Raw genomic sequence first — 17,124 nt, 5'->3', positions numbered from 1 at the left:
ATCTAAACGCTTTCTTGAAATTGTTCATGAAATAAGATTTGTATATGATACAATCAAAAGTTTGGAGATCCAATAATCCTAGGGATGCATAGAAGATCCATAATGGATTGTAGTTAGCATCAGGGAGTTAATGTTCTTAATTTTGCAAGTTAATCAAATCGTTTGATGTTCTTGTAAAATGAAGAAAAGGTCTTGTGTGTACAAGATGTTTAGTGGGAGCTATGAAGTCTTCTTGGTCTAGTACAGAGAGCAATTATTGAAGGATCAAGTTATGGCTAATGCATTTTGTATGAAAACCTTGAAGAAGAAAATGAGTACATTTGGGATTCAAGATCTATATAGATAGGTCTCGAAGGATGTTTGAGTTTTGGTTAAGAAGCTTATATTGATAAGATTCTTATAAGGTTCAACATTATATTGAAAAGAGTTTCAACCCCATGTGACATGGCACGTTGCTTGATGATTCAATACCTTGAGAAAGATTGATGAAATTAAGACTTTGAGTGATGATCCTTATGCAATTCGCAAAGGATGCATCATGCACATGCCATGGACCATACTCGTCTATTTGATTCGCGTGTTTTAAAGAACAAGTGATGATAGATTTCAATCGAAATCCAATGTAACGTTGGAATACAAATTAGAAATTCCTAAGTTCATTCCTTGCGAAAGGGCGAAGGAAAATTCTTAGTGTATGGAGATGAAAATGATTATAAGATTTAGAAATTGCAAAGTTCATGTTTATGAGAATGTCTCATGAACTCTACTTACTAAACCCCTTCCATGACCAAGGTATGAGAGTCATACTAAGGTTCTTGGATTGAAGCAAGTTATGTAATTTTAGTTGTGTATGTTTTGAGAAAGCATATTACAAAAGTAAATGCATTAGCTTGCAGAATTATGTTTATCAATTGAAACAAAGTTTCAATCTTATTTAATCGTGGTTTCAAGATTAAATAAAATGTCCAAAATAATTATGAATTGATGGGCTCACTAGGTTGATGACCTTTTGAATGAAACCCCACAGGTGAACTAAATTCATATATTATTTAAGTTCCTAGTTTTGGAATCATTAAACTGGACATAAATGATTTCAATAATGGACTAGCATGTTAAGATTGATTGGATAGCGCAGTTTCATGGGCTATAGGAGCATAGTGATAATGCTCGGTCAATCACATGGATATGCATGAATGATGCAGGATCGAACTATAGACCTACTTTGAAGTTCAAGTATAGAACTTCCGGATATATTAGTGGATTCCTTTGACATGAGTGGAACACTGATTCTATTCAATGATTGTTTTGACTGTGGTACATTCAAACGTCTTGCCGTAAATGGGGATTATAAAGGATGTTTCCCGGTCACTTCATGAATTGAGTGGGAGCTTTGGTTGCCATAAGATTGGATTGAGTCTACCTATTTAATTGGGAATGTGTCTTGGCCCCTTGAAGAGGGAGAATTCAGAAAATGCATGGCCGTGCTCAAATGGATTACATTGTAACCATTTGTTTTGTAATTCTAACTCAGATTTCAAGAAAGATTTGTAGATTAATATGATCACGACATGAGATGCAATCATATTATCAAATCGACACACATTGACTTAAGGAATTTGAATATTGCGCACTTGTCTCAGACAAGTGGGAGATTGAAGGAATTATGTCTTCGATAAGTGCAATTACTAGATATATCAAGGATCACTATTATGGAGATAATAAGTTCATTCTATTGGGGCGTCATCCTCTGTTGCTAGACTATGAGAGATGATCTTTGGGCTAGTCAAATGGTCCAAAGCCCTTTAGAATGGATCCTATATTGGTCACACACAAGGGTATTGGGTTAAGCAAGTAAGAGGCCCATTAATGGGCCTCATGAGCAATTAACTAATCATGAATTGGATTGGGCTAGCATAGTTGGATTGGAATTAGGTTTTGGGCTTTTGACATGGGCTCTTATTTAGAGATGAGATCTATAAATAAGATCCATGCCTAGGGTTTGCTAGATGTAGTCATATTTCACACACTGTGAATTTTGACATCAATGCAACCAATCCCAAAACCCTAATCCTCTCTCCAACTCACGGCCCTCATCCTCCCCTCACGTCCGTACGGCCGGCCACCCCTTGGTGGCGCGTGTGGTGGTTATCGTGGTGGTTCTTGGTTAGTATGTCTCTCCTCTCCGTTGAAGGTTGATTGAAGCGTTCAGTCACGACTAACTAGCATTAGTGGAGGTCTTAACTTGTGCCCATGGACCAAGTAGAGGAATCACGCTTGGGGTTCTTTATCTCCCTTTGTTCTTGCTCGATCGCACGTGGAATCACGCTTCAAAGGTACGATTATTTGTGCTTTATGTGTTATGCATTAGATCCTTGGATTAGGTACTATATGAATATGATTCATGTTATTTCCGCTGCGTAGTACCTATAAACTCCTACAAAGTGGTCGTGGTTTTTCTCTTTGATTAGGGCCAAGGAGTTTTCCACGTAAAATCTCTCTTGCACTTTTAGTTCCTTTAGCTATCTTTGTGTTCCTTTAGCTTACTTAGTTTTATTTCCGCAAAAAGTTTGACTAATCTGTCATACTACAATTCAACCCCCCCTTCTTGTAGTATTCATTGAAACAACAATACACCTCCTCTTTTATGTGCCTGCCGATACTTGTGCCGATATGCATTTATTTCTTTTATGAGTCCATGTGTTTTACACACAAAATGAATTCACATTTTTTTTTTTTTATATGTTTGGAGATTCAGATATTGGTGCGGAAACAGATATGGAAATATACGGAGTACAAATCTATTAGATAAAGAGTTACAAAAAAAAAAAAAAGGTTGTAAGCTTGCAACAAAATCAATATACCAGGTTGTAGCAACGCCAGCCTAGATTATTAGTGACAACAACCAATCTATACCTGCATTATTGTTAGTACTGGCTATCTAGCAAAGTAGCATGCTAGAGTATAAGCACTTAATTGATTTTGCTATATTAAGATAGTGTACGCTTTTGTTAGTTATATTTAAATTTGTATTTGTTTCAATTTTTTTTGGCCACGGATAAGGCCTCTTATTAGACACATACTCAAGGTTTCTTCGTCATAGTATTTATGGATTAGCCAATTTAAAAGGTAAAAAAATCTCCATCCCCAAACACCCAAATCTATCTCTAAGACCTAAAGTTAGAATTACTAAGTGAGCCAAGACTGTGTGGGCATATAATGGTAGGTTTTTCATTTGTTTCTTCTTTATTAGTTGAAGTGAATTTGTCTCCAACAAGTTCTCCTCTTTCTCTTGGGCATATGGTGTATCACTTCATTCTACTAGTGCTCCTCAATTTTTAAACCCTTAAAATATAGTCATTCCACCCAATTTATATACTACTGCTAAATAGTGTTACAAATTGTATTGGAACTCGTAGCTAACATTGATATGTCGGCATTTTAAACAAACAGATACTCCGTAATAGTCCGTATGATACGAGAAAACTAAGAAATAAATGTCCCAATAATTAGAAATAAAATAAAATAAACACTACGGAAACTAAGATATGAATGAAGGTGTACATTTTATCTGACCTCAGTTTCTGTAACTCATGATGACAAATGTGGCAAAGTCTCAAGGCAATAAAAAAAAGTCAAGTATGCAGGGCTAGCTTTGTACAGAGTAGCAAATATTGAAAACATTAATCTATGTGAATCATACAAGTTCAAAAGAGATGGTGACCCTAACCCAGTAACCCATATGAAAACCGACTTACCGAGTACCGCAAGAAGAAAAACGTTTGGGGACAAATCCTGTAACCGGCCATCTTTGACTATTAAAAATCATGTAAGCTATAGGAGACATCATGGGTCATTGATCCGCTTACAAAGTTAGTCAGGAGACATCTTGGTCCATTCAACTGGAGCCCATAAAAGGACCTCAACAAAATTTTCCTGCTCATGACTCATGAGTCAATCGATAACAATTCAAGGAACCTGTACTTTCTCATGCAGTGCATATAGCTTGTTGAATGGTATACGATTTTAAAATCAAATAATGAGATGGAAATTGCTCTGGTAAAATAAACCACCCGAAGCAAAACATCTTGTATTAGACCACAGTAAAATAACGGTAGCACTGAATTAATGAATTTTTGATTGATCTTGAACAATCAAGCAGTGCTGCAGCTGAAAATAAATGGCTTCACAAATTGAATGAATTCGGATGTACGGATCCCCATCTTTAAGTAGATCTCCCCTCCTCCCAACCAGAAGAAGTCAGGCGAAAGCTTCACAATTGCTTCATCCAATATAACCTGGGAACAGACAAAGACAGAAGGAAAACATTTTTGAACTGACTATGTTTCAAACAAAATCATCAAACAACACACACACACATTGGTGCATGTAAACCAAGAATAACAGAGTAGCTAAAATGAAAATTTTCAAGGATCAACTCTTGCTCAAGTATAATGCTAATGCACGTCGCTGAATAATTTGATGGTGCAACTCTGACCCTTAAGAGAAGAGATCACCTCTTACGCACTAGAAAAGTGACACTTTAGGCAGAAGCATGGCCTTCATTAGTAGGTTCACAGCATTTTGTCTCAGGACATAGCTTTTATGTATTACAGGCCTATTACGATTTTATACTGAAAAGAAAAGATCTTTCATTAGGTCCGGTCTGGTCCGGTCCTTTTCTTTTCTCTTTTTTTTGCTAATTTATTTCAGTTCAGTTCAGCCTCAATCAGTTCAGTTATTTTCAGTAAATCGGAACAGACCTTAGTTACTTGCTAAAAAATCATATGAAGTACTACGTATAAGAATACTATTCTGATGTAAATTACTTCAAGGTATTACTATTGACTCTGTATGATCTGTAAGTAATTTATACAATTCACAAGCAAAAACAATCACTGAATGTTATCAACTTCTGACTAAAAAATTTCTGCGCATGCACAGCTTGCACAATACTCTTTAGAGATAATCTAATCAACTGGTGATCTACTCCATATCAAATTGACAACAGGAGTCTTATGCTATTCAGGAACTCAAAGATTAAAAGAAGTCCAGCTTCCTAGGAGGCTTGGCATTCCAACATAGTAGATACTTGACGAGTTGTTGAAGACTTTTAAAGCTACAGTTTTATATCAGTAGTCAGTAATATGCAAAATTGTAAAAGTTTTAAAGCTAACCTTTGAGCTTCACAGCAACTAAAAGTTTTTGTAATTGTAGAGTTTACAATAGTAGTAAGGCAGTTGCTACATAGTTTAAACTTGTATCTATATAGAACTAGCACACTGGCAATATCCGACTAACTGAGCAAAGTTCAGTTTCAGAAACAAGCTACTTCACATAAAAATAGAATTAATTTGAAAGAGCCTAGAAAGGTTACTAGAATTACAGCAATCTGTTCAGCAAAACTAACCATCAAATAAAACAGCTAACCTCACAGAATGTATAAATGGATTAAAAAAAAAAAAACATAAACTTTTAAAAGCCAACTACTCCAAAAGGATGGCAAGCCGGAAAGCTTCAATTACTAGTTGCTGAACATGAAAAAACATTAAACCAAATAGTAACAGAATTAGAACTCTAAATAGTGTAAACACTCAAAACTCCAGCCTAGACCCTAACATTCAACCTCAATGAGGATTGAGGAATCACAAGTGGTGAGGTCATTGGACAGTTTGATGGATTGATTGCAAGGCAAAAGATAGGGCCCAAAACAGGACAGAAGAATTTGATAGATTGCCCAGACAAGAGATGGTCATGGGCTAGTGTGTTGCAGGTACAAACAGCAGGAGAAAGCCAACCACATGTGAAGGATAAAAAAAGAGACCATGAATCTGATCTTCTCTATAAATGCCACATACTGAAAATTTGGAATGATAAAGAGTGTTTAATATGCTTATACAAAATCCCTAACACACAGGGATATGCATTTGAAGGGAACATTCAATAATTCATAGACAATGACACATTACACAACCAGGTATAATGTAATAAATCTTCATTTCACAATAAGTATGTGCTTATAGTTGAGTATAGCATTTGATTACCGGTATGTCAGTCTTCATGCCAATGCATGTAACAGCATTATGTTCAAATCCAGTTAAGTTGTTTGATATTTCCTCTGGAGCAAGCCTCACTGACCACAAAGAAAAAAATATCAGGTTTTTTTTTATCACTGAAAGTTAGAAAAGAGCAGCGAAAACTGAGACAAAAAAAATAAACTCAGTAGCTGTAACAAGACAATCCTGAAGAAGAATCTAATTTATTTTCAGATACAAAGACAGAAAGAAGTTAGGCATAGAGTCTGCAAGAGGAGGCTGGGAAAAAAATCAGGATGGGAATTCATTGTTGCTGATGCAATTAACAAGCTATGCACTTGATTAATTATATGTATTTAATTAAAATTATCTAATGCCAATGTCTAACAGATGCAACACAAAGGGACTAAAAAGGTAAGATTCAGTAACATTAGAGCATGTTTGGTATAGCAATCAATTAATCCTTACCACCCTTATAACCCCATTTGTGGAACTTGGGGAGGGTTTGGGGTGAGTAAGTTAAGGCATGTAAGATTGGATATCTAAACCATTACCAATATTTATACAAAAATGATTACAACTTGAAACAACAGTTAATATCTAAACCAAATCACAAGTTATCTTTTTTTTCTTTTGTTAAAACCCAGTGAAGATAAAAATGAGAAGCACAAGAGGAGAGTACTGACAATTGAATTTCTTTTTAGGAACTTTGCCCTGATTGAGAGTGTACAGGTAGTTTTTGACAGTTTCAGCATTGAATCTTGCAGTGTACTGCATTAGAAAACCAGCAACATTAAATTTAAAACAACAAGACATGGCATAGTAAGTTAACAAGTAGAAAAGAGCACCTGTACAACCACCACATAGTACTTAGAATTATACCGGTTGCTACAATCAATAACGTCAGACTGGGCTTGAGTATTCACCTGAACCAATAATTTCATAATTCCAAAATAAGTCAAAATATCCATTACAATCATGAATCGTTCCATAATACAGCAATTACAATCAATCGAGTGAAATAGAAGGAGTGCTACCAAAACAATGCTTTTACAAAGATGATGAATGGATGGCGCAGATAAGAGATCTCGTCTAGCTTCAAGAGAACGCTCGTAATAATCGGAAGGGACAACCTTGAATTTAAAATCGTTGACACCGTTGGACCGCAATATGTCGGAAAGACGTTCTGCGGTGGCGGCACTGGTGGCATCATCGGATGAAGAAGAAGGAAGTTGGAGCTCAAGTTTTGCTATTCTTTCGAGGATTCGTCTTTGAATTCTTTCTAATTTCTCCATCTCCACTTCCACTCCCATTCCTTCCCTGCTAATCCCAAATTGGACCCTATGGCCACAGTTTAATCTTTTTTTTTTTTTTCGGTTGTTTAGAGAGATATAAGGGCAAGAGCGAGAATCGATTTAAGGATTGACTGAAATCGAGAGAGAAACTCTAACCACTTGAGCTATCTCTCACTATCTGCACAAACTTTTAATAAAATTGGGTGTATAATAATTATTATACATCAATTATAAAGATAGCCTAAAGTGATCAAAAGTTACTTCTAAAATGAATAAAGTTACCCCAATATGCATAAAAGTAATCCAATACAAATAAAAATTATCTATACTTTATTAGTAAACAATCACATTTTAAATGACTAAAAATCAATAATTAAGGTCTGTTCACATTTACTGAATTGAGTTGAACTAAACTGAATTGAACTGATTGGAGCTAAACTGAATTGAACTGAACTAAACTTAATAGAGCTGAAATGAATATTTTATGAGAGAATGAAATTAGGAGCTGAACTGAACTGAACTGATTGGAGCTGAATTGGACTGAACTGAACTGAATGAAGCTAATGTGAACAGGCCCTTAGTGATTGAATGTAATTTAATTACCTTTATAAAACTTTTCTTGTTGTCTATTTATATAAAAAAATTGTATTATGTTTAAAGTTATCCAAAAAGAGGCAAAAAGTTACCCTAAAATTAGCTAAAAGTTACGCTTATACTACTCGATGTACACTAATATTTGTACACTAATATTAGTGTAAACCGGGTGTATGCAAAAGTTTTTGCACTATTTGTAATCTATAACTAGTACTCCCTCCATCATATGTCTTGTTTTTCTACTTTGGAGAGTCAAAATGTTGTTTTGTTTCTATTTTTAAATAATATGTAAAAACCGTTATACTCTCATTTTTTTTTTAGCTTTATTCATTCTACTTCCTGCATTATCCTTGAATTTTGCACATGTTTTGTGCTTTTCTCCACTTTTTTTCTCTAACTTTTGTCTATAATTGTACTTTTCACTTTTATTAATGTAATTCATCCACTTTTTCCTCCTATTTCTTAAATATCATGAAAAAACACTAACAGAAATTATATTATGGGACGGAGGGAGAATTAATATAACAAATTTTAATACTTCCTCCGTTAACGATTAATTGCAACATATACTAAAAACGGATGCTAAACATTAATTCACTACTAGAAAAAGACTGATTTCCGAGGGAATTGTTCCGACGGACACGAAATTCCGTCGTAAACATCAGAATTTCCGACGGAATTTTATTTCGTCGTTTATTTCCGACGGATTTTAACATTCTGTCGGAAATCCGTCGGAAATTTACGACGGAAAATAAATCTGTCGGTATAAATATACTTTCCGAAGGAAAATTCCGTCAGAAAATTAAATTTCCGACGGAATTAAAATCCGTCGGAAAATTAAATTTCCGACAGATTTTTCCGTCGGAATGTATAATTATATATAACTAAAAAAAACGGCCTTTTAAAAACCCCTAGGGTTCTCTCCTCCCCCATTCATTTCATCCGCCTTTCTCTCCTCTCTCTCTCTCTCTCCAGCTTCTCTTTCTCTCTCTTCCGCGCTTCTCTTTCTCTCTCTTCCGCTTCTTCTCTTTCTCTGTTTTTCTCTCTCCTCCGCTTCTTCTCTTCCTCTCTCCTCCTCAATCTTCTCCTTCTTTCTTCTCTAGCTTTCCTCATTTCTCTTCTATTTCTCGGTGTTTTTATGGTCGAAAATCGGAATTAATGGTTTCTTTGGTCAAATTCGACCATGAAAAGTGTAGATCTAGACTTTTCATGGTCGAATTTGGCCTATTTAAACCAAATTTCAAGAATTCGAAGCCAATTTCAGTTTATAATGTATGTTTTTCGAGTCTTTAATATTTTTTTTTTTTGTGGTGGTTTGTGTGGTGGCTTGGTGTCGTGGTGGTTTCGTTTTATGGGTTAGGTGGGTGGGTCGGTTTTATGGGTTTTATGGGTAAGGTGGGTGGTCGGATCTGGTGGTTTGGTCGAATGTGGTGGGTTTTATGGGTTAGGGTTAAATGGGTTAGGATTAAATGGGTTAAGGTGGTGGTAGATCTGGGTTATTGGGTTAGGGTCGTGGTGGGTCTGGTGGGTGGGTTAGTTCGGGTTAGGTGGGTTAGGGTTGAATGGGTTAAGGTGGTGGTGGCGGCTTAGGGTTTGGCTTAGGGCTTGTGGAGTGGCAGTGGGGGTTGGACGTGGTGGTGCGTGGTGGTGTGGGGTGGGGTGGTTTTTTTTTTTTTTTGGCTTGTGGGGTGGCAGTGGGGGTTGGACGTGGTGGTGGGTGGTGGTGTGGGGTGGGGTGGGTTTTTTATTTTATTTTTGGCTTGTGGGGTGGCAGTGGGGGTTGGACGTGGTGGTGGGTGGTGGTGTCAGGTGGAGTGGGTTTTTTTTATTTTTTTTGGTAGAAGTTTCCGACGGATTTGTTTTCCGTCGGAAATTTACGACGGACTTTTCCGGGCTGGAATATGTCTTCTGATACATGATTTCCGTCGGAAAAGGACATTTTTCCTACAAATGGTTTTCCGACGACATGTTTCGACGGAAAACAGGGTGTTTCCGAGGAATTTTTCCCGTCGGAAAACAGCACTTTTCTAGTAGTGATTGCAACATTTCCAAAATTTTCCATTTAAAGTAACTTTTTTTTAAATAAAATTAAAAAAACACCCTTACTCAAAATTTCATAAACTCAATTACCTACTTAAATCATAATTAATTAAAAACTAATATAATCTAATTTAAGATCCAAAGTTTAACACATCATCAAATTTTTCTCTCCTACTTCAACATCTTACCCACGAACATCATCTTCCTCCTTCATCATCTTCACCATAGATCTTTCTCTCTCCTCCTTTATCGCCACCATAGGTCTTTCTCTCTCCACCTTCATCATCTTCTCAATTATCTTTCTCTCTCCTCCATAGATCTAATAGAACAAATTTTCGTTTGGATCGAAGTAGTTTAGCTAAATTGGGGTGGGTTCTTGAGTGGTTTGTTGGTGGTTATGGGGTTGGTTCTTGGGTTGTTTGTGGAATCGTGGGTTGGGTTCTTGGACGATACGTGGGTGGTTTTGGGGTGGGTTCTTGGATGGTTATCGTGGCGGTTCGTGGGATGTGGTGGTTTGTTGAATTGTCGATGATTTTGGTGGTTAATGGGGGTGGTTCATGGAAGAGTTTCGGTGGTTCATCAGAGGATTTGCTGGGTTCGTGGGTGGATTTTAGTGGTTTTGGTGGTGGTTGTTCTGAGTTTCAGTGCTAGTTCTGGGGTTTTTTTTTTGGTAGGGTTAATGTTTAATTACATGTCCTTATTTTTTAATTATCAAGCTTAAAAGTTTTGCCTTGGAATCCGCGTACAATCCCTTTGTTGCAATTAACCGTTAACGGAAGAAGTATTATTCTATCCTACTATAAATTAGACTCATATCACGTTGTTATAAAAAATTTTCTATTCAAAATTATAAATGATATCATCATTTTATGATTTTTATTTTACTTTATTAATACGGAGTATTTTGGTCATCTTTTTTTTTATTTTATTTTTACAAGAAAGCTATATTATTACTTTAGGATCAATTCCCAAAAAAAAAAATGTTAATCTTCATGCGTAACTTTTCCAATTCCTATGCTTTGAGGCTTTTTATGTTCCCTCTTTCTTTATATCTTCCATACCCGGTCCATATATAAATTGAAATGTAAAGTGTCATTATTTCGTAGCCTTGGTACAAGATCCAACTTTATTTATTAGTATGTACTTCATCTATTCTTTTTTTACTTGATCTGTTTCTTTTACAACACTTAGGCCCCGTTCTTTAGAGCTGCTCTGCTCTGCTTTGCTCTGCTGAAATCTGCTCTGCTTTGCTCTGCTCTGCTTTGCTCTGCTGAAATTTGCTCTGCTCTGCTCTGCTTTGCTCTGCTTCAATCTGCTCTGCTCTGCCCTGCTCTGCTCTGCTCTGCTTTGCTTAAAATTAATACTTAATATTGAATTATTATAATAATAATGTATATTTAATAAAAATAATAATAAATAATTAATACTTAATGATAATAATAATTAATATTTAATAATAATAAATAAATAAATAATATTTATTAATAATAATACTTCCTCCGTTTTCTTTTACTTGCAACACAGCCTTGTGGCACGTGTTTTGAGCTCTGGTTTATGTAATGTAAATGGACAAATTTTTCATTATAATTTTTACAAATGATACTTAACTCTATTCTAATTTTCGTGTAAAAATTATATTGATAAAATCGCTCGTTTACCCTGACTAATCATCTCCTAAAACTGCGTGCTTAAAAGGTGTGTTGCAAGTAAAAGAAAACGGAGGAAGTATATAATTGATATTTAATAATAATAATAATATAATTAATATTTAATAATATAATTAATATTTAATATATATTAATTAATATTTAATAATAATATAATTAATATTTAATAATAATAATATTAATAATAATAATATTAATAATAATATAATTAATATTTAATAATAATATAATTAATAACAATAATATAATTAATATTTAATAATATTAAAATTAATAATAATAATAATAATAATATTTAATATTTAATAACAATAATAAAGCATTACAATTATTATTATAGTATTAGTAGTAGTAGTAGTAGTAGTAGTAGTAGTAGTAGTAATAATAATAATAATAATAATAATAATAATAATAACAATATTAGTAATAATAATAATAATAATAATAATAATAATAATAATAATAATAATAATGATAATAATAAAAAAAATGAAAAAATTAATAATAATAATAATAATAATAATAATAATAATAATGAAATCTGCTCTGCTCTGCTCTGCTCTGCTCGGCTCTGCTTTGCTCTGCTGAAATCTGCTCTGCTCTGCTCTGCTCTGCTCTGCTGAAATCTGCTCTGCTCTGCCCAGAAGCTTAAAAGAACAGGGCCTTACTAATTTAAAACTTCAACGATCAATAACTTTAATTCTCCACAAGTAAAAATTATAAAAATTTATACTTCGTATATTATGATACAGTATTACTTATTGAGACGAATTCAAAAAGATTCCACGTAAATATGTTTTTCTTTATATATTATTCATTAGGTTAAGTCCCGTGCCATGCACGGTTATAATTAAACTTTACAACAAAAATTATAAAGAATGGTTTTTATTTATTTTTTTATTTTTTATTTTTATTTTTGAGGGGAATAAAGAATGGTTGTTAATTTAACAATTTATCCAAAAAAAATATTTGTGACAAAATGACTTGAATTTTAATTTATACCAAATGCGTAAAGGTTATTGTTTTGAATTTTAAAAAAAAATAATTTATTAATAGAAATTTAGAAGCTATTAGGTTTTATATAAGAAAACGAAAATCTAAGCTTAGGTTAGTACCGTATATGTCTTCAAAAAAATAGGGAAAAAAAGGTTAGTACCCGTATACGAACTAATATACAGTTGTCCTTATATTTTTGTTGACACACTTTGACCGGCATTAAATGAAAATTTAGTTGATTTATATTACTTTAGGATAATTAGTATTCCATAATCAACTTTTTAAAAATGTATTTATAGTGAGTGGTTGCGGTTTTTATTTTAATTTTAATAATCACATTGCATAACGATTAATGTCAAATGATTAATGTTGGAGCTTGGAGGAAAAACTTGATACTCCTTAATATTATAATAATCTTGGACAATGATATATTTAATACCTTATTTTTAATCTATGTTTGTATACTTGTAACTAAAAGATTAATAGTATATATATAGAATATATGTTAAAAAAAAAATATTAATTGAGTATGATTGGATTACATATGTTGTCAAAATAGAAATAAGTATTATTGTAGCTTATAAAATGGAAGTCATTAAAATTTGGTAAAAAAAAAAAAAAAAAAAAAGTGCAAAAAGGAGGGAAAATTATTAATGACATCGTGACAAATGTCATCTTAGCTTCGCTTTTAGTATAGGTTAATTGATAAAAGATGGTCAAATGAGGGTTGATGAATAGTGTAAAAGTCAAAACGGATCAACTAATAAAGATTGGAGGAAATATATATGATATAATTATTTGATTTGTGCTTTTATTTTTGGCAATAATATACCTGTAGTATTATTTTATAATTTTAACAGCATATGAATGCATGTGATGAAGTACTTACTATAACAAAACTACAAAAGTACTTCGTATAACGAAATACTTCATAAGACTTCTTTTTTAATTATTAAAAAAAAATAAAAAAAAAAAATTAATTCATGGAGCTTTAGATTTCCATGTGTATCGGACATCCATATGCAAACTTTTGACGTTTCTAATTGTTCAAGGAATGTCTATGCGAATTTCCATCAAAAGTTTTAAAGCTAGATAAGGAAAGAAAATAAGCTGATTAAATTAAACTTATAAAGAAAGAGTTTAGCACACAGACTTGCATCATTTGATCCACTCATCAACAACTAGTTTTGCTATGTCGGACAATGGCACATGGTTTAGAACTTTAGATGCATTATCCTTTACAAATTACAATGTTTAAACGTTCAAATGTTTAGTACGGCATATTAAGAAAACATTCAACTATCTCTTACAATATTTTATAGATCGAGTTTGACCTTTCGAGTTATAGTGTCAAAATGTTTCCTTACAAGTTTTCCTTACTCCACGGAAGTATATGCTTATAAAACATTGCTAGTGTTTAAACTATTGGCGGGTTTGTCTACAAAGTTTTAACTGGTTTTATTATTTACAAATATGTTTTTTTTTTTTTTTTTTTTTTTTTTTTTTTTTTTTTTTTTTTTTTTGGTGCAGATATTAAAGGTTTGTTCTGTGCAGCTTGATTTCAGTTCAGTTTACTTCAGCTCCAATCAGTTCAGTTTAGTTTAGTTTCGTTCCTAATTTTCTTTTATCATAAACAATTCATTTTAGCTCTATTCAATTCAGTTCAGTTCAGTTCAGTTTTTTTCAATAAATCGAAACATGCCCTAACTACTATAGTATGTGAGTGTGATTTAATGTTTAACTTCGTATAGGATTTTTGTTGCTGTGCTGGTTAACTACAATCAAAAAATGTTGTTTGAGAACAAATTTGAAGGCTACAATATACAAAATTAGACTATTTTCAAAGATTTTGGGATTTGGTGTCAATAATTTTCTGAATGGTAAAGAATACATCCTGAAACCATACAGTGTTGTTCAAACCATATACACTCCCTAATTAGTCACATAAATGCCCATGACAAGCCTAAGTTAAATAAGTGAGTCTAAAGGAAAAGTAGATGATAATTTGATAGACAAATCCAAGGTGAAAATAGACTCCACAATTAAATTGAATAATGTTTAGGCAATTGGTGTTCCAGAAAGCAGAACTTGGTTGAATAAAATTTGATTTCTTTGGTAGCAGGCAAGCGCGTCGTCTTTAGTACCCTATTGTGTTAATACCAGTAGCTTTTTGAAAGTTGACCATTATCCCAAGTATAGGAAACCGAAAGTCCAAAACCCTCCCTGACTTTTAAAAACAGTATTATTCTTACCTAATACGTGTACGGTGTACCATAAGTCTAGCACTGTTGTGGTGTTGATAGATCTCCCCTGTTGTGATCTTGATTCCTGAAAAAGTGTATAAATATCCTCCCCTGTCGAAGGCAGATTAATATCAAATCAAATAAAATCATAGCAGTAGTCAGTAGAAATGGCAATGCACAAAAACCCATCATCCACATCAATGTCGGGTCTAGACATAGCAGGATCCTTCTTTGCTCCGATCCAACAAGCCGCCCCACCATCCCCAACCAAACGCCACATTAAGATCTCCATCGTCGGCACCGGCAACGTCGGTATGGCCATTGCTCAAACCCTACTCACTCAAGACTTAGCCGATGAGCTCGCCCTCGTGGACGCCCTCCCTGACAAGCTCCGCGGTGAGATGTTGGACCTCCAACACGCCGCCGCCTTCCTCCCTCGTACTAAGATCGTCGCTTCCACTGATTATTCCGTCACCACCGCTTCTGATCTCTGTATTGTCACTGCTGGGGCTCGCCAGATTTCCGGGGAGTCTCGTCTTAATCTTCTTCAGAGGAATGTTTCTTTGTTTAAGAAGATTATTCCTCCTTTGGTTCAATATTCTCCTGATGCTATTCTAATGATTGTTTCTAATCCTGTTGATGTCTTGACTTATATTGCCTGGAAGTTATCTGGTTTCCCTTCTAATCGTGTTATCGGCTCTGGTACTAACCTTGATTCCTCCCGCTTTCGCTTTTTGATCGCTGATCATCTTGATGTCAATGCCCAGGATGTCCAGGTACTCTTTATTTTCACCATTTCTCATTGTCATTTCACTTCTACAATTAGGGAATATTCATTTTATCCAATTACTGATGCCAAAATTCTATCCTTTAGATCTCATCTTATTTTTTGTTTGATTTTAAATTTTATGAATATGATTAGAACAACTTTTTCCAACTTTAATCCATATTTTATTCCTGATATTAGTTACAGAGTACGTGTATAAAATATTACTTGATACTTTATATATTAGTGAAGAGTTAGCTGCCTCAACCCAATTAGCAAATAGCACACTTGACATTAATTAATTAATTTATAACAGTGCTTAGTATAGGGTCGTTGAAACATTTATCTAATGAAAGGTACGGCTATCTTATTCTCAGTCCTATGCCTGCAATTGTTGGAGGCCAAAAAAATTGGATATGAGGCCCACTTATACAGACACCTATAAGGCTTAAACTGTCACTCTGTCCTTGTGCTAAGGAAACAAAAGGCAATGATAGGATACTCTCAGTTTCACTCCAGTAGTGTATGCAAATATGCAATTCTCTATGAATATGATCTCACGTGTTGAATTACTTAATATGCAATGTGTATATTATGTATTCTCTACGAATATGATCTCACATGTTTAATTACTTATTCTACGAGCTAATATGATTGAAACCAGGCATACATAATAGGAGAACACGGGGACAGCTCGGTGGCACTATGGTCAAGTATAAGCGTAGGAGGGGTTCCTATCTTAAGTTTCTTAGAAAAGCGGCAGATTGCCTACGAGAAAGAAACTTTAGTCAAAATACACAAGGAAGTCATCAACTGTGCCTACGAGGTTATTCAGCTCAAGGGCTACACCTCTTGGGCTGTTGGTTACTCTGTTTCTAACTTGGCTTGGTCCATTCTACGTGACCAACGTAGGATTCATCCTGTTTCGGTGCTTGCCAAAGGTTTCCATGACATCGACGATGGTGAGGTGTTCCTCAGCTTGCCTGCTCAGCTTGGGAGAGGTGGTGTGCTTGGGGTTATAAACGTGCCTATTAGTGATGAGGAAGCTAAACATCTTAGGAGAAGTGCTAAGACTATTCTGGAGGTGCAGGAACAGCTTGGCGTTTAGTTTATTACTCCGTAATTAATTAAACACTCTTTCCTACAATAATGTATTCAACAATATCAATTAGCTTAGCATACTTAAATTATAAAGCTTGTTTTTCTTTGAACTGTATTAAATGTTTTGCTTACAAATTTTTCACGTTTCCCCAACCCCCTCCCCCCCTACTGTTACACTATCTCCAATAGAATTAAAATATATTTTGTCTGTTTCAAAAAAAAAAAAGAAATATATATATATATATATATATATATATATATATATATATATATATATATATATATATATATATATATATATATATATATATATATATATATATATATTGTCATTTGTCTCTGTTCCTAATGTGTCATAAATTCTTTAGCAGCTTAATTATGCCTACTGCA

At 34.0% G+C, this 17,124-nt stretch overlaps 2 protein-coding genes across 2 annotated transcripts; one reads left to right on the top strand and one right to left on the bottom strand.

Annotated features, from left to right (window-relative positions):
- Nucleotides 1-3,669: 3,669 nt before the first annotated feature.
- Nucleotides 3,670-7,371, bottom strand: LOC145569513 (uncharacterized). The gene is made up of 5 exons (XM_081628853.1): nt 7,070-7,371; nt 6,881-6,958; nt 6,719-6,803; nt 6,042-6,130; nt 3,670-4,295 (listed from the first exon to the last, which is right to left on the bottom strand). Exons 1-5 carry the CDS (start codon nt 7,343-7,345, stop codon nt 4,152-4,154), a joined length of 672 nt encoding a protein of 223 aa, XP_081484979.1. The 5' UTR covers nt 7,346-7,371; the 3' UTR covers nt 3,670-4,151.
- Nucleotides 7,372-14,892: 7,521 nt separating this feature from the next.
- On the top strand, nt 14,893-16,901 carry LOC145569512 (L-lactate dehydrogenase B-like). The gene is made up of 2 exons (XM_081628852.1): nt 14,893-15,643; nt 16,298-16,901. The coding sequence occupies exons 1-2, from the start codon at nt 15,035-15,037 to the stop codon at nt 16,739-16,741; spliced, it is 1,053 nt and encodes a 350-aa protein (XP_081484978.1). The 5' UTR covers nt 14,893-15,034; the 3' UTR covers nt 16,742-16,901.
- Nucleotides 16,902-17,124: the final 223 nt, after the last annotated feature.

The sequence above is a fragment of the Chenopodium album genome, chromosome 11 (assembly GCF_948465745.1).
Source record: "Chenopodium album chromosome 11, dcCheAlbu1.1, whole genome shotgun sequence".
Taxonomy (NCBI): Eukaryota; Viridiplantae; Streptophyta; class Magnoliopsida; order Caryophyllales; family Amaranthaceae; genus Chenopodium; species Chenopodium album.
Note: the sequence above shows the minus strand (reverse complement) of the source record. Positions and strands in the feature narration are given on the sequence as shown.